The 18,991-nt window shown below is 37.2% G+C and overlaps 1 protein-coding gene across 2 annotated transcripts in view; it reads left to right on the forward strand.

Moving 5' to 3' along the window:
* RLIM (ring finger protein, LIM domain interacting) overlaps positions 1–13,575 on the forward strand; it is a 30,416-nt gene extending 16,841 nt beyond the window's left edge. For both annotated transcript variants that reach the window (XM_081221323.1, XM_081221322.1), the window contains 3 exons: positions 3,638–3,830; positions 4,739–4,822; positions 6,137–13,575. In XM_081221323.1, the coding sequence (XP_081077449.1) occupies positions 3,662–3,830; positions 4,739–4,822; positions 6,137–7,752 (1,869 nt within the window). In that variant the 5' untranslated portion in view covers positions 3,638–3,661 and the 3' untranslated portion in view covers positions 7,753–13,575. The remainder of the gene's footprint in view (positions 1–3,637; positions 3,831–4,738; positions 4,823–6,136) is intronic.
* The last annotated feature ends 5,416 nt before the right edge of the window (positions 13,576–18,991 follow it).

Consider the following 18,991-nt stretch of genomic DNA (forward strand, 5'->3'; position numbering starts at 1 on the left):
TCAAAACTACAATGAGGTATCACCTCACACCAGCCAGAATGGCCATCATCAAAAAATCTAGAAACAATAAATGCTGGAGAGGGTGTGGAGAAAAGGGAACCCTCTTGCACTGTTGGTGGGAATGTAAATTGATACAGCCACTATGGAGAACAGTATGGAGGTTCCTTAGAAAACTAAAAATAGAGCTACCATAAGACCCAGCAATCCCACTACTGTGCATATACCCTGAGAAAACCATAATTCAAAAAGAGTCATGTACCATAATGTTCTCTGCAGCTCTATTTACAGTAGCCAGGACATGGAAGCAACCTAAGTGTCCATCAAGAGATGAATGGATAAGGAAGATGTGGCACATATATACAATGGAATATTACTCAGCCAGAAAAAGAAATGAAATAGAGTTATATGTAGTGAGGTGGATGGACCTAGAGTCTGTCATACAGAGTGAAGTAGGTCAGAAAGAGAAAAACAAATACCGTATGCTAACACGTATATATATGGAATCTATAAAACCCCAAAATTGTTCTGAAGAGCTTAGGGGCAGGACAGGAATAGAGGCGCAGATGTAGAGAATGGACTTGAGGACACGGTGGGGGGAAGGGTAAGCTGGGACTAAGTGAGAGAGTGGCATGGATATATATACACTACCAAATGTAAAATAGATAGCTAGTGGGAAGCAGCCACATAGCACAGGCAGATCAGCTCTGTGCTTTGTGTCTGCCTAGAGGTGTGGGATAGGGAGGGTGGGAGGGAGATGCAAGAGGGAGGGGATATGGGGATATATGTATATATATAGATGATTCACGTTGTTATACAGCAGAAACTAACACACCATTGTAAAGCAATTATACTCCAATAAAGTTGTTAAAAAAAAAATGGAAGTTTTGGCTAGTTTCATGTACTATCCCAGAGCAGGGGTTGGCAGACTTTCTGTAGAAGTCCAGATAGTAAATTTTTTCACTTTTCTAATCAAAACTGAGCATATTACAGTTATTTATTTAAAAACAGAGAAACCAAATTTCCACAAAGTTTTTCTTGATAAAACTCACAATGTAATAATAATTGAGTACAACGCTTTTTAATATAGGTCTACTAATGAGAAGAATGGTGTTCTTTTGCTGGCAGAGGGGTAGCATTTTCCTTAATTGGGGCTAAACATACTCCTTATCAAAATCATTTGCAGATGTTCATTTAGTGTTTTCTGACTTGAAGTGAGGTTTTACATATTTCATTTTTGAAAATGTCTATTCACACATATAGGTAGGTCTTGCTCTCTAATCTGTACACAAGCATATAATTTTAATGAAGTATATTCACCCCTTAGGAGGTATTTATAGAATTTTTCGTTAGATTCTTCTCTTGATATTTACGTTTTTAGCAAGCATGTCATTAGACTGCAGAGTCATCACTTTCAATTGAAAGGTAGGTGGATGCTCCTCAGTTACACAATTAAGTGGATTTTGAAATAAGGAAATTTCGGTTGTACTTTCATTGGGGTCCAAAAAACACTTCTGGCATTGTGGTTTGTGCTTAGAAAATATATCTGCTACAATTTCTATAGGAATGGAGCTCTCATTTCTTTGATAGCACAAGAAGTGCATAAAGCAGTTTGACATTGTGATTCCACTGTTAGTTATTGTTGAAATGACTTTACTGTAGTATAAGATTTACATATTATAAGCACTGTAATTTTAGGTTGAGTTCATTCAGAAACATTATGAAGTCTTCAGAAAAAGCTAATTTCCCAATCCATTCCTTGTTTGGTAATAGTAATTGAGAGTAGTTCCTTTCATTCAGAAACAAATCTAATCTTGGACCTGGGTTCAACAAATCACAGTAAAACTTTACCAGTGCTAAGCCATCAAAATGAGCACCTGGTAGAGCAAGTCAGGATATTCAGCTTCTATTTCTGACGAAAATTCATGGAACTCACTATGTTTAAGTCCACTGTAGTGAAGTTCACCGTTGACATTACTGGTTCAATAATGATAGATACAAATATTTTCTACAAACTGCCTATACTATATAATGAATAAGCATAGACTTTAAACACCTTACATTTTCATAGGCATTGTAAATTTGTCCAAGTAGGTCTACACTTTTTTTTTAACCACTGTTTCAGTTGTAATACATCTTAGCAGATTCCACTTCATGTTGTGCTGAATTAGTGTTTCTCAGCTTCTTTGAAAATATTATCACCTGTAGTTATTTGTTCCATGCAAACTCTTCATAGAGGCCACTTCTGTAGTTACTTCAAACTCCTCAAATAATCAATGCTTGACTCCTTGAATAAACAGCTGAATAGTATCAGTTATATTTGTCAGCTCATCAAGAACCAAGGAAAACCACTCAAAATCATTTGCTCCCTTGTTTTTCACTTGATTGTTGACATATCCCGATATCCTCAACTTTCTGAGCAACTGTTCTCATCAGAAGGCTAATAATCTTAAGTTTATTTTCTGTGGACACATTTCTTTAGCTTCTGCAGTCAAACACAGTTTAACTAACACATCATCAACAAATGGCTTTGCTTGCTTAGCCAACAAATGAGTCACTTGGAAACTTACTCTGGTTGAAGCCTCATTTTTTATTTTTGTGAGGAAATATTTTGTGATGAGATACTTTATTTTAATTTATTTAATTTTTCAGACTATAGCTTTCCTGTGAATTGGGAATATTGTGATGAATGCTTAGTCTGATAATATTAATGCATATTTTATTATTTTAGCACAGTTTTATTGCTGTTGCATTATAAATATAACCTTTGCCATCTAATAATCCATACTCCACTGCACCTTTAGGCATTTGAAGTTTATTTTCTCTTCATTTAATATGATGAGCGTGCATTGGTAATTTAAAAAATGTCACATTGGGCTTCCCTGGTGGCGCAGTGGTTGAGAGTCTGCCTGCCGATGCAGGGGACACGGGTTCATGCCCCGGTCCAGGAAGATCCCACATGCCGCAGAGCGGCTAGGCCCGTGAGCCATGGCCACTGAGCCTGCGCATCCGGAGCCTGTGCTCCGCAACGGGAGAGGCCACAACAGTGAGAGGCCCGCGTACCGCAAAAAAAAAAAAAAAAAAAAAAAAGCAAAAAACAAGTCACAGTGTGGTGATAAGCATGGCACTTGAAATGCTGTCAAGTTATAATTGCATCACTGCAACTTACAGTGCACAGATCGCCAGTGCAAAGCAGTGAGAGTGCCACATACAGTCTTCGTCACAACTACTCAGCTCTGCCATTATAGCATGAAGCAGCCATAGAAAATATGTAAGTGAATGTGTATGGCTGTATTCCAATAAAACTTGAACACTGAAATTTGGATTTCATATAATTTTCACACATCACAGAATATTCTCTTAAAAAAACAAAGGTGTAAAAATCATTCTTAGATCTCAAGGAGACAAAATAGGCACCAGGGCTAAATTTGGCCCACGGGCCATAGTTTGCCAACCCCTGGCCTAGTCTTTTCGTAGTATAACAGTGCTTTTCAGGAGTTTTTCTGTTATGAAATTTCATTCATATGAGGTCTTAAAATCCACGTCTGGACCTGCATTCTGGATTTTCACATAACTAAAACTGTTCTATAGAATACATACTGACTTCTGTTTTCAAGATTGATCTCCTTTCTCCTTTTAGATAACTTTCCACTTGTTCATCAAGATGGAAAGCTCAGATTCTAACGATAAAGGAAGCGGTGATCAGTCTACAGCACAGCGCAGAAGTCAGATGGACCGATTGGATCGGGAAGAAGCTTTCTATCAATTTGTAAATAACCTCAGTGAAGAAGATTATAGGCTTATGAGGGATAACAATTTGCTAGGCACCCCAGGTATGCAATGTGTAGTTTAAGGATTTATATATGTAAATTGCTTGTCTTAAAAAAAAAAAGGAAACCTGTATTTTAAAAAAATGTTTCTTTAGCCATTATGAAGTATGATTTTAATATAAGGGATGTAGAGTGACATTAACTGCTGTACTTATTACATGATTTTGTTCACGCATATTTGGAATTATCCTATGTCAGGTTTTTTAGTTAGGAATTATATTATGAATTTATAATGAGCTAAATTCAAGAGAGTGGACCTGAGCAATCTTTTTGTTATTTACCTTTATATAACTTACTAGACATTAGTAGTCTTGAGGAGCTAATGGGAACTTCAGTTCTTAGGACAGACTTCCTCTGTCATAATCAACCAGAGCTAGCCTTGGGTAAAATAGTCAATTATTCAGAACTTTGTGCTTGGTTATTCTCCTTTGCCTGATGAGGTCCCATTTGATTCTAGTTAAAATTCATTATCTCCCTTCCTCCTTGTTTCTTGTTAATTCTATTAACCTTTGAGTGATTCCTTAAATTTTAAAAGGTAAGGTGTTAGTTAGTGTGGCTCTTATAAGAGGGAGTGCATTTTGAGGCAACAGTACCAGACTTGAGTCAGAATGCGAAAATTGGCATTCTCGCCCTGCCATATATTAACACGTCAGTCTCTCACTCAGTCTAAGTTTCATTGTTTTAAAATGCAGATAATATCTGCCTCCCAGAGTTGCAGTTTTAAACAGTGAGATACTGTACGCAAAAGCATTTTGTAAACTGGAAAGAAATGTGAATAAATATAAGTTGTAATGTCATGCTCTCAAATAGGTGAATTTTACCCAGGTTTCCTGCTCACTCTGGTTGTCATCTCAGATGGATAAGTTATTGTTTTTTATTCATAATTTGGCAAACATTTTAAACTACTTTAGGTGAAAGTACTGAGGAAGAGTTGCTGAGAAGACTACAACAAATTAAAGAGGGCCCACCACCACAAAATTCAGATGAAAATAGAGGTAAATTTTGCTTGGGGGTGGGGAGAAGGGTGGAGGATGGAATGGATAAGGAGCTTCCTAACGATAAATGTCAGCCAAAGATAACCTAGCAATGGCACAAATTAATTTGGTGCTAAGTAACTGCTCATAAAAACAACTGGCATTTTCTTGGTGTTTGGTGAGAATGTTAACTTTTTTTTTTTCTGCTTCACCTTTGGGGTTTTTGTGTTAATTAGAACATAGTGAGGAGTGGCCTATTTTAAATCTGATTTTTTTTTCTTGATTTTCCACCTCCATTGAAATTTCCCCCTACCTACTGTTTTATTCCTTCCTTATAAACATGAGTTCCTCACCAGCAGAAAGACAGGTTGCATTCTCTAATCTGATGGTTCTCAATGGGGTATAATTTTGCCCCCTAGGGGACATTGGCAATGCCTGGAGACATTTTTGGTTGTCATGACTGGGGGTTTGCTATTGCTATCTAGTGGGTGGAGGTCAGGGATGCTGCTAAACATCCTAAAATGCACAGCACAGCCCCCACAACAAAGAATTATCTGACTCAAAATATAAATAGTCCCACTGTTGAGAAATCTTGCTCTTACCTCGGGTCTGGTGTTTCTCCCTCAATGTGAACTAGGGAATTTGACTAACATAAGGAGCCATGATAACAGTTAGGTTCTTGAATGTGCCATTATATGTACTGTGCTAGGTTCAGACTATTTACTTGGTCTGATCTCCAATTTCATGTTAATTTAAAATCTTGGTAACGTGAAGAAGTATTCAAATACTTTTAAACCTGTAAATCTTGTTTATATTTTTGCAGTGACTAAAGCAGTCTTGTATTTTTAAATGTCCCATATTATCAAAGGCAGTTAAGTCAAGAGCCTAAAGAAATGTAGACAAATGAAAATTTGACCAAAAAAATGTAATTTGAGCTAAAATATTAGCTCTGTACCTTAACTGGCGTTTACCTTGTTTGATTACATTAGTGTTGGCAGTGGACTGAAAAAAATGTTGTCATCTGACAGCCCACAGTGGTATGTTAGGCTCTGTATATGATGAAGTGCTAAAAATAGACTTCTTCCTAATTCCCTTTTTAAAAAAAAAATTCCCTAAATTTCTCTATGATTAGCTTGCTCTTTTAAAATGGAATTGAAACTTTCCTGCTTTTACTGCAAATCAATGCAGTATGGTTTACAAAAATCTGTAAATTTGAAATCTGTTCAGAATCTTTGTTCTTTTTTTCTAATATGAAGTTTCTGAGTACTCTTATATAATTTCCTAATTTTAATAGTTCCTTTTTCTCCCTCTCTCCCCTCCCTTTTTTAAAAACAGGTGGAGACTCTTCAGATGATGTGTCTAATGGTGACTCTATAATAGACTGGCTTAACTCCGTCAGACAAACTGGAAATACAACAAGAAGTGGGCAAAGAGGAAACCAATCTTGGAGAGCAGTGAGCCGGACTAATCCAAACAGCGGTGATTTCAGATTCAGTTTAGAGATCAATGTTAACCGTAATAATGGGAGCCAAAATCCAGAAAATGAAACTGAGCTATCTGCAAGACGTTCTAGTGGAGAAAGTATGGACAACAGCCAAAGGCAAGTGGAAAATCCACGATCTGAATCAACATCTGCAAGGCCACCCAGATCAGAACGAAATTCAACTGAATCATTAACAGGAGAAGCCCCACCTACCAGAGGTCAGAGAAGGGCAAGAAGTAGGAGCCCAGACCATCGGAGAACCCGAGCAAGAGCTGAAAGAAGTAGATCACCTCTGCATCCAATGAGTGAAATTCCACGAAGATCTCATCATAGTATCTCATCTCAGACTTTTGAGCATCCTTTGGTAAATGAGACTGAGGGAAGTTCTAGAACCCGGCACCACGTGACATTGAGACAGCAAATAAGTGGACCTGACTTGCTAAGTAGAGGTCTCTTTGCAGCTTCTGGAACCAGAAATGCCTCACAAGGAGCAGGGTCTTCAGATACAACTGGCAATGGTGAATCTACAGGATCAGGCCAGAGACCTCCAACCATAGTCCTTGATCTTCAAGTAAGAAGAGTTCGTCCTGGAGAATATCGGCAGAGAGATAGCATAGCTAGCAGAACTCGGTCGAGGTCTCAGACGCCAAACAACACTGTCACTTATGAAAGTGAACGAGGAGGTTTTAGGCGTACGTTTTCACGTTCTGAGCGAGCAGGTGTGAGAACCTATGTCAGTACCATCAGAATTCCGATTCGTAGAATCTTAAATACTGGTTTAAGTGAGACTACATCTGTTGCAATTCAGACCATGTTAAGGCAGATAATGACAGGTTTTGGTGAGTTAAGCTACTTTATGTACAGTGATAGTGATTCAGAGCCTAGTGGCTCAGTCTCGAGTCGAAATATGGAAAGGTCAGAGTCACGGAATGGAAGAGGGGGTTCTGGTGGTAGTAGCAGTTCTGGTTCGAGTTCCAGTTCAAGTTCTAGTTCGAGTTCCAGTTCTAGTTCCAGTTCCAGTCCTAGTTCCAGTTCCAGTGGTGAAAGTTCAGAGACTAGCTCAGAGGTATTTGAAGGCAGTAATGAAGGAAGCTCATCATCAGGCTCATCAGGTGCCAGGCGAGAGGGTCGACACAGGGCCCCAGTAACATTTGATGAAAGTGGCTCTTTGCCCTTCCTTAGTCTGGCTCAGTTTTTCCTCTTAAATGAGGATGATGATGACCAACCTAGAGGACTCACCAAAGAACAGATTGACAACTTGGCAATGAGAAGTTTTGGTGAAAACGATGCATTAAAAACCTGTAGTGTTTGCATTACAGAATACACAGAAGGCAACAAACTTCGTAAACTACCTTGTTCCCATGAGTACCATGTCCACTGCATCGATCGCTGGTTATCTGAGAATTCTACTTGTCCTATATGTCGCAGAGCAGTCTTAGCTTCTGGTAACAGAGAAAGCGTTGTGTGATTAAGGTCTGAACTCTCAGCTATGTAGCTGGTATAGTGATGGGCAAACAGGAATCACTTGCTTTATGTCCACTTTTTGAGTGGTGCTTAAATGTAAAGTAGCAACCTGAATTGAGTCATTGCTTTCTGAATGAATCATTGTCCTTTCTCTAATTTCTGTTCCAGAATAAAAGGAAATATTTAAAAAGCAACGTTTTAGGACATAAAAATCTGATATACTGATTTCAGTATCAGTAATTGTTATTACTGATGATTTATCATATATAGTTGTCAGTTTCTCCTTTGTTATCTTAAAAGATCTGCCTTAGCAATGGCTCTTATCTGTTTCATGTTGATCTTTAAAGTTTCCTATGCCATAGGAAAGAGGGACGAAGGAAATTCCCAGTTTAGACTAGGTTAAGTACATGTTTCCTAAGTGATTGCTTAAAGCTATACTGTTCCCAGTTATTAGTTGGCACAAATTCACCTACATTCTGAATATCATTTGTTCACCTTTCAGACAAGGTGATATTGGACATGTCAGTGTAAATAACACTAAGGTTAGGATCTTCTAAGTGTATAACTGTCTCCTAAGCCCATCACTGTGGCACACTGTAGAGTGAGCTTATAGTTTAATTGAGATATTTATCTTGTGGAAATATTAAAACAAAAAGCCTATGCTTGTGTAAGTGAAAAAAAATCACATTCATTTGTTTAAAAATGTAAAGCTATTTTGTAGAGGCTCAGTACTTTTCCAATGCACTGTTGTATTAATGCATTAAAAATTGTAAAGTACCATGCTTAGAAATGAAAAAAAACTGCTTTTTGTGAGCCAACATAGTAAAAAACACACCAAACAAAGTACAAAGCTGCTTTTGTAAGTGTGTAGATGTAAGAGCAGAACATATCTATGATATTTAATGTATGTGAACAGCTACTGTGACATGCAAAGGAAAGGACAAGAGTGCAGAATTGAACTGCATTGAAGATCAGTGGAAACTGTTTATTTTAACTTGGATTTAGGCAGGAAATGAAAGACACGAGGAGTAAAGAAAACTGCTTGGAAGAACTTAAACTTTTCATGAAGACAAGTAGTCATACAGATGTGAGTGAACTGGTTTCATATGGTGAGGTCCTGGACACAATATTCTACTTGAGCAGATGATGCAAATTTGGCAGAGCTTTGGTTTAAGGAAAGCAAACCACTACCCCTAAGCACAAGTTACACTGATGTTTTTTACAAGTCTGCTCCTCAAAAAAAAAAAAAACCCAAAAAGCAAAAGATGGAGGAAAGAGACTATAAACCACTTTTAGCATAGGAATTGAAGTTGGTGCAGATGTGTGTACTAATAGGAAAGTCTCAAATTTGCATTGTTTTCAAGATTTGTCATTCAAGGTACCAGTGCCCACTTGTTTAATGTTTTGTTACTATCTCTCTAACACAGACTTAACATCTCACATTTAAAGACAAGGTGAAGAATTAAGGGATTTTTATTTTTTGTGGAAAGTGAGTCGTGTTGGGTTATTTGAAATTGAAATTTTAAATGTGCTGCCCATATTTGAAGATGAGAATGCTGACTCACATATCTATGGGATATGCACTTTATGTTGTTTCCTTAGTAAGCTTTGTGAAGAACCCCAGTACTGTTGCCAACTTTCTCTTGAGGCTCGTTGGGGTTAGGATTAGTCTGACTGTGGAGGACTGTCTTTGTTTTTCTGGGAAAAGCTAATGGGCCCAAAGAGGGATTGAACACATCCTTGGCCTTTAACAAAGTGAGCTAATTACCCAGGCCTAGTCAGATACTCTACAAAATAAACAAGTCTGCTTTAGAAATTATCTGGCCACCTTAACTGTTACCAGCTCAGCTGTAAAGATTATTTCAAAGCTCATTCTTTCATATTTTCCTCTGGCTTTCAATCCTACCTAAGTATCAAGGAAATTAACTTGTAAATATGGTAGTTGTTTACTAAGGATATGTACTGCTCTTGCAAGGAAATAATGTCCAAACAAAGCTTCACTTATTTTTTTTTTGATATAAGCAGATTTCACTGTTTATGGCGCTTATGTAATACATTTTATCTTTTTTAAAAAATGTCCATGTAAAAGTCAGGATTCCTTTATATTTGTGAGCCATGTCTCCTTTCCTAAGGGTGTATTCTTTGGTTTTCAGATCTGCAGGGTAGTCCTGATTGGCTAAAAACAAACCCAGTTTCCTCTTGGTATAAAATGTCCCATTCTTATATAGGGGTGTTCATTTCAAATAGTTTAAGAACAACTGCATCACATTCTAAGCATAAAAGAAAGTTATTAACAGGTACCTTCCTAACCTCCCAAGATGTATTTTACTCATTTGTGAAGTATTAAAGAGGTAACTCATGCAGAATGCTGGTTATGAATGTAGATATTGAAGCTATTCATAAACACTGGAAATAGAATTTTAAGTTTTTAGCCTTCAGTAGGATGCACATATTGGACATGTGCATGTGGAAACCTTTTTCAGTAGCACTCATTAGTTTCCATTGGATTGTGTAGAATGGATGCAAATACTTTAGTGGAATTTGCTACTTGATTTTTTTTTTGCAAGGTCCATGACCAATATGTACTTACTAGTATGGACATTGAAGACAAGGTCATTTGTAGGTGTCAGATGTACATTGGAGAACAAAAAATCTTTTTTCCCACCAGCATCCAAATACCTGTTCTCTTGAGGAAGCATTTTCTTGCAAAAGACTTTACATTTCATTTTGTATCTTTGCACTTTTTCTTTATTACAGAAAGGTTCTGTCTTGAGGACCTAGTTTGAACTTCATGCAGTAATAGGAACAAGAAAAACAATGTTGGAAACATTGTTCAAGGCATAGGGAAAAGTACTAAAAACGGAATTTCCTTGAATATTTCAGATTATTTTTTAAAATTCACTTACTAGTCTGAAACGTTTGAGGTGTTATGTTTAACTCCAAGCAGTTGACATGATTGAGATTTGTTAATACTAAAAACAAAATTGAACAAGTTAGCTTTAAAGTTTGCAGACTTTATCTGTAGCAACACTAGAGGATGAGCCATATTCTTAATTTGGAATATTTGCTCTAAAAAGAACACATTACTTATACCTCAGTGGTGTTGATGGAGGTGGGGATTGAGAAAAGTGTTCACATTAGTGTTGGAGTATAGGTAATCAGTTGTACAGTTAACAACGACAAAAAACGTTTAGCACCAGGATTTTATATATATATATGTGTGTGTGTGTATATATATATATATATATATATATATATATATATATATATATATATATAAAATCTCTAAAAACATTGTTGGAGTTCATCCAAACTTTATGATTAGGAAACTATTAGCTATAAGTGTTACCTCAAGTAAATTTTTTCCCCTGGGAAAACATGTTCATTCCGTGCCAAGTATTCTCTCCTAGTGTCCGTGTCTCAAATTATATTTATGAAGGGTTATCACTTAGTATACTTTGTATTTAACCACCTGCTTCCCAGATGTCCACGACATAAAACGGGTCAAGCATCAGCCATAACTTTTGGCAGTTCGCAAAATACCCATGTGATAGGGAGGTGAATGGCCATTTTTACAGCTTGCTAGAATACAGTGGCACCTTGTGGTTGTTGTTGATACTTTTAAAGATGGAGGATATTTTTATTCCTCCCTTTACTCCACCCCATTTCTTTGTTCTTTTGTGAACGAAAAATACTTGTAATCTGCCTTATTTGAGTTTTTAAGTTTTACCTTACTGGCTTCCCTGTCAAATGTATTACCAATATTAAATACATAGAAGCCACGTTTGCAGGGCACTTTTATTGTCTTATAAGACTATGCTGATTGCTACTTTCTAAAGTATTCTGTACCTTAGTAATGCAAGAGACTGATAAGGCACATGTTAAAGTGTCAGGCGTTTTTTCCCCCTTAGTATAATTCTTCAGTATGTGTAATATTCAGTAACAGTGTTGTAATTCATTGAGTTAACGAGTAAATTGTGCGCTTTTGAAAAAACAGTTGAAAATGTAAGTCAATTTATGCTTCATTTGGAAAATTAAAGTGCAAGATCCAAGTAACTAGTATTTCAGTTATTTTTAAATCAGATTTTTAATAAGCAACTAAGAAATAGCTGTGAGTTACATACCTGCCCTTTACAATTTTTAGCATTCTGAAATGAGTTCTTAACTGGAACATTTCTAAAATACTAATATTCCCAACAAGTAAGCAATCTCACTTGATTTAAGTAACTCCATTTTGTATCTAAAATACAGTAGAATTGAGCTGTTACTGAGCTGTTGGACTCTCAAGGAATAACAAGTGTGTATCAGTTTTACGATTATTTTCATGTCTACATAGGTATTTTAATTCAAATTTGAAGAAAATAGGCACACCCTTCAACACTCAGAGATACTTATTTTTGATTAGGATTTGTTTACTAAAGACCCCCAAGCTGCTTTATAGTTACTTAGATTGAGTGATATCTTAAAGACATGCAGTGAAGGTGAACCCCGTCATACCACTGTGCCTAGTTATTTCAGGGTTCCTCTATCAGTTCCTCATCTTGCAGATTTATCCTAATACCAAGGTATGGCTGAACCAGCTGTCCAGCCTTAACTCTTGAATGCCCCTTTACTAACGTTCTTTTAACTGAGTGATTTGTGTTTTAACTGTCCAATGTTTGGATTTTACCTCTTGATGGCTCCATTTGTCCCTGGTGCTGCTTTTAAAGATGTAGGGCCATGTGATCAGGTATCAAGTTGAGTAGGTACGCAATTGGCCTGGTTATGTATATGTGCCTGTTTTATCTTCTCCCAGGAAGAGCTGCTTTGGTATAGATGTTTACTTAGATTCAGATAAAGAACTGGGCAGCAATTTTGGAAAGTTTTCTGAAGCCTGTAAGAACCTGAGGGGATTTGGAGGGGGAACAGTAACAAAGGCTGCCTTTATGTCTTTGAACATGAAGCACATAAATGTATGTTCTGTAAAGACTAAAGTGATTGTTATACCAGGGCTTCCTGACCTCTGGGAGAGACTTTCAAAAAAGCAGAAAGGAGCACAAAGTGAAGTGAATTTGGTTGGTTTGCTTTATCTGGTTTCTCATTTTCTTTCAATTTAAACCTGAATATAACACCCTTCTCCAATATCTATCCAGCAGACTCCTGGTTGGGAAGCCCTGTGTTAAATTTTGAGAATGTACCCAGTTTCCTTTTTTTTTTTTTTTTGTACAGTGCTTTACACCTGCTAAAAGTTAACTTGTTTAATGCAAAACAAGACCTTGAAAGGTCAGTCATACTAAAGCTGGTTTGATTATTAATAGTTATCTTTTAGGAAGAAGCTTTTTCCCTATGTAAGATGTCATACTGCAGATTTAAAATATAGACTATCAATAAAATGCATGAAGTGATCATTTGTGCTTGATCATCTCTCCTTGGGTCTTTCTTTTAAAAGGGGAATCTGATAAAGGTTCTGTTGTTTCACACCAATGTCAGATGTGTTTTTTAGAATCAAGTAGAATTACAGTGCAACCTTGATTTTGATTCCCCTCACTGAGTGTGGGCAGGTACTGGTTTATGGAATATAACTTCCGTATCATGTAATTTAATGGCTTAATCTTTCAGTGGTAAAATAAAAGATTAAACTCTATTTCTGTATAAGAATCCGGGAAAGATTTATGTAAATGACATTTTTAAGTAGGTGCATCTTTGCTGTTTCTTGTATTCTCACCATTGCCCTGACCACTCCCTTGCTTGATCTCTGTAAATACAAAAACTTGTCTAGGTGTGCATGTGTGCTCACACAGCTTTTGTCTCCCATCCCTACTTCCAATCTCTTATTAAACATGTCGCCTAAACCACTAAGTCTTTGTTTCTAAGTAGGTCATCACATTCTGATACCTGGATGTGACTTCCCCTTGGTACTGGTATTCATTTAGCTGATGGTGAATTTTATTACCATTTCATTTCCTCTAGTGCCTACAGAGCCCTATCATTGGCATAGGAACACAGTTCCTTGGGATTTTTGGTGTGGTCAGCTCTTCTTTTCCCCATGACCTTCCCAGGGTTTTACTTTTAGTGTCGTTCATGATTCTATTCTTTGAAACTCAAGAACACCAACACCACTGAATAGTTCACATTCTAGACAACAAAGTAAGCCAATACACAGGCATCATGTTGAGGGAAATTTAGTGAAAAGGACCATTACCTAGAACAGAGGATTTGGTAAATCAGTGGATTATAGCTATACTCTTAATGGTCATTTAAAAAACAGGAAATGAAAGCTAGGGTCCAGTTTCTTTGAATTCAGGCAATATTTAAATTTAAGACCTTGCAAATGGTTTACTAATGGCTATATTAAAAACAGCTAATTTTTTTCTGGTTGTTGTCAGGTGTTTTATTAAGTACTATAAGTTAATCCTCAGTTATTCTGAGGTTTATTATTACCACCCTGTTTTATAAATGATGTGACTGAGATACTGGCATTTGGTAATTTGCCCAAGGTCACATAATGAGTAGCAGAGTATTTCCAAGTCTGATCTCTGATTCCAGAGCTTATTTTCATTGTGCTCTTAATCCTGCTGCCATGATATGGGCCCTAATTTGTTTTTTTAAATATTTATCTCAAGTCCTAGGGTAATTACTTATGAGGTATGATTTCTTAGGATAAACATTGGTTCTGGGTAGTTTGCCAAGGAAAGCTCAAAGGGCAAGTCTGAGAAGGATGAAAGATCGTATATTGTAAATTCTGTAAATCACTTTGGGCATTACTAAATACACCTTAGCACTATGTGTATCAAGATGTATCACTTCCAAAAATTTGGAAGGAGGCTGGAATGTGTTGTAGAAATCTTTAATGTTAATGGTCATCTCAGCCTCATTAAATGTGCTCTTGGCCCCAGTTATGACTTGATTTGAAATATGAAATGACTAGAAAAAAATTGTAGCTTTTTTTCTTACTATGCCAGCCAGTTTTATTGGCATCCAAGTTAATGCCCTTGAAAGTTGCCTTGGGCAACCATAGGCATTCCAAGAATGTCATGCTTGCTCAGAAGATACTTGGAACTTGTGAGCAACTGAGAGAAGCAGCCCTCTTCAGTTCATGTTGTCATCCTTGAGATGAGTCTTGACTGTTTCAAAGAATTATCTTTTTCTCAGTGGATGGAGATTGCCACCCTTAAGCATATTCAGAAAAATACTGTGTGTTCTGAAAGCAATCACAAACAAGGCAGTTCAAGTAATAGATTTAGGATAAGTAAATGGCTGCCTAGGTGAGTGCTTTGATTATCACTCCTCATTCAACATTTAAACACAGGGAGAAATAGAATCCCTACTCACAAGGAGCAGGCGTTTCAGTGGGGAGACAAAGTATTACAAAAACCTTAAAAGATACACATAGCATAATTATCCATCCCCATGCAAATGATATTTGAGGGGAGCAGTGAGGAGTAACGGAGTGAACAAGGGCTCATCTGAATTTAGAGTTTGTTTCCTCAGCTAATAGTAGGTAAATATGTATTGTGCTTGCACTATGTACTAGGCATTGTGGTGGTCCGAGGTTTCTCTTCCCCTTGTTTTTGGCAGGATGGGGACCCGAAGCCTCTGAAAATACTGCTGAATTTCTCAGTGGACAGTGTTGCTGACTGTGATGTACCTACTTTTAAAAAAATTCACAATTTCCCCATCTGTACCAGATGTTCTAGAATAGTGCTGTCCAGTGGGAATATAATGCAAGTCACGTGTAATTTAAAAATCTCTAGCAGCTACATTACAAAAGGAATAAAGATAAGAGTTGCAATTAATTTTAATATGTTTAACCCAATAAAGTAAAAATCTTTTAACGTGATCAATATAAAAATTATTAGAGATATTTACATTGTTCTTTTTTCATATTGAGTCTTCAAAATCTGCTATTTTACACATATTACTATGTCTCATTTTGGACACCAAATGCTCAGTAGCAACAAGTGGCTAGTGGCTACCATATTGAACAGTACAGTTCTAGAACAATATGGGAGAGAGTGATTAAAGTGGGTGGGATGCAAATGGTGATATGTTTTAAAAGTTCACCTGTAGATATGCACACCCTATCTGCTCACACTACCCTAGAACTAAATAGGCATCACACTTTTACTTTCGTGTCAAAGCTGTGGCTTAGAGTGTCTATCCAAGCTTACAAAACTACCATCTTTCTCCTCCCCTTTTGAGGTTAAAAGAATACACTCCCTACCAAAACTTGAAGTCTAACCATTAACAATAGCAAAAGACCTTACTTAGCTGGTTGAGGGCTCTTATGATTAAAAGTTAGGGAAGCCCATCACAACTCCAGCATTACGTAGCAGCTAATAAATAGTTGTTACATTTACTTATTGCAGGAACAAGCACCCAAAGTTTAATGTGGATTCTCTTAGTTATGTTAAAATAATACAAATAATTTCCAAGCAGTCGCTCTATAATCTGAAATTGCTGCGTTTGAATACTCCTGGCATAGGTTAGAAACTGCTAACCTGGATTTACAATCTGTTTCTACTTTGTAGTGATAATATATATGTTTAAATGAGTTTCTTGGAATGGAAGGGGGAAGTTAACATGAGAATAGAGGCTACCAGATCAAACTTCAGCCTCAGTGAAAGTATTTCCCTACACCAAGTCTCTCTGATGCCATTGCTGAAAGTTTGTTTTGTTTTGTTTGGCAACATGAAGTGAAATATTAACTCCTGTGAAGAAAGAGCTTTTGGAGTTGAGGTTTTAGAAAAAGCTGATTCATTTGGCTTGGCTTTACTTACATTTTCTGTGTGAATATAATGTAATATTTTCTGTGGCCTTTTTATTTAAGAATCTGAAAACCCACTTAGTAGTACAGGATGAATGTTGGTTTCTAGCATGGGTGACAAACCTATCTCTAGCACGTGAATCAGACTGCTTACTTGGAAGAAGCCAGAGGAGCACATCACCCAGCTTCTTTCAGAATCTTGGGTGTAGCCCCTCTAGATGAAAGTTGAAAATTACAGAAGAGTCATTCTGTTTTGTCTTGGCCCTGCCCTTTCTGGGAGAAGGAAAAGAATGGAACAGTGTCTGAGGCTCTGTTAACACGAAGGTACAGGATTGTTCCTAAGGAGAGACCAACTTAGCAACTAAGCCCAAATTCTGCCCTATTGCTCAAATTAAAAAGAACACTTCCCTAATAATACTATCTTCTCTGGCATCCAAGGTAATCCCTTTTCTCCACATGTGGGGACCAGTAACATCTACATTTTTAAATAGGAAGATCATTCAGCCTAATCTACTAAATAGAAATATATTCCAAACTTCATTTTAGTGATGTTATCTAACAGCCCTTGTACAGATATGTGCACTGACTGGGCCCTTTCTCCATTATTTATTTTTTTAAGTCTGAAGTCAAAATCACTTGGGAAAAAAAAAAAGCTGGAGAAGCCATTCTTTTTTTTTTTAACATCTTTATTGGAGTATAATTACTTTACAATGGTGTGTTAGTTTCTGCTGTATAACAAAGTGAATCAGTTATACATATACATATGTTCCCATATCTCTTCCCTCTTGCATCTCCCTCCCTCCCACCCTCCCTATCCCACCCCTCTAGGTGGACACAAAGCACCGAGCTGATCTCTCTGTGCTATGCAGCTGCTTCCCACTAGCTATTTTATATTTGGTAGTGTATATATGTCCATGCCACTCTCTCACTTCGTCCCAGCTTACCCTTCCCCCTCCCCGTGTCCTCAAGTCCATTCTCTACGTCTGTGTCTTTATTCCTGTCCTGCCTCTAGGTTCTTCACAACCATTTTTTTTAAGATTCCATATATATGTGTTAGCATACGGTATTTGTTTTTCTTTTTCTGACTTACCTCACTCTGTATGACAGACTCTAGGTCCATCCACCTCACTACAAATAACTCAATTTCCTTTCTTTTTATGGCTGAGTAATATTCCATTGTATATATGTGCCACATCTTCTTTATCCATTCATCTGTCAATGGACACTTAGGTTGCTTCCATGTCCTGGCTATTGTAAATAGAGCTGCAATGAACATTGTGGTACACACCTCTTTTTGAAGTATGGTTTTCTTAGGGTATATGCCCAGTAGTGGGATTGCTGGGTCGTATGGTAGTTCTATTTTTAGTTTTTTAAGGAACCTCCATACTGTTCTCCACAGTGACTGTATCAATTTACATCCCCACCAACAGTGCAAGAGTGTTCCCTTTTCTCCACACCCTCTCCAGCATTTATTGTTTGTAGATTTTTTGATGATGGCCATTCTGACCGGTGTGAGGTGATACGACATTGTATATCACATTGTTTTAATTTGCATTTCTCTAATGATTAATGATGTTGAGCATCCTTTCATGTGTTTGTTGGCAATCTGTATATCGTCTTTGGAAAAATGTCTGTTTAGATGTTCTGCCCATTTTTGGACTGAGTTGTTTGGGTTTTTTTATATTGAGCTGCATGAGCTGCTTGTGTATTTTGGCGATTAATCCTTTGTCAGTTGCTTCATTTGCAAATATTTTCTCCCTTTCTGAGGGTTGTCTTTCCATCTTGTTTATGGTTTCCTTTGTTGTGCAAAAGCTTTTAAGTTTCATTAGGTCCCATTTGTTTATTTTTGTTTTTATTTCCATTTCTCTAGGAGGTGGGCCAAAAAGGATCTTGCTGTGATTTATGTCATAGAGTGCCTATGTTTTCCTCTAAGAGTTTCATAGTGTCTGGCCTTACATTTAGGTCTTTAATCCATTTTGAGTTTATTTTTGTGTATGGTGTTAGGGAGTGTTCTAATTTCATTCTTTTACATGTAGCTGTCCAGTTTTCCCAGCACCACTTACTGAAGAGGCTGTCATTTGCAGAAGCCATTCTTTTTCTTTCCCCCACCCCACCCCAAAGTGTTCCCTTCAGTTCACACTATTGGTGCATTTGATTTTGAATTCCTTATAAGTTAACTGTCCAGCATATATTAACTATGCCTGGCTTAGGCCTTATTTTCTGTTTAAAATACCAGTTTATAAATCAGCCTAGAAACTCGAGTGGGCAAGATTCCTAACCCTGACATCTTTGTGGATGACTGAAATATCTACTTACAACTGTTTCAGAGAGGTACTGTGGGACCCACTTGAAAGCACGCTATGATTTACAGCATCCACCCTCCAATCACCAGTACTGTATACACACTTTGATTGCACTGAAAGGTTAATGTGAACTGTCAGCATGGCCCTGAAAGGAGGAGGGAAGGAGAGATGCCTATGGATTGATGAATCGACCA

Source organism: Mesoplodon bidens (genome assembly GCF_964165515.1).
Source record: "Mesoplodon bidens genome assembly, chromosome: X".
Taxonomy (NCBI): Eukaryota; Metazoa; Chordata; class Mammalia; order Artiodactyla; family Ziphiidae; genus Mesoplodon; species Mesoplodon bidens.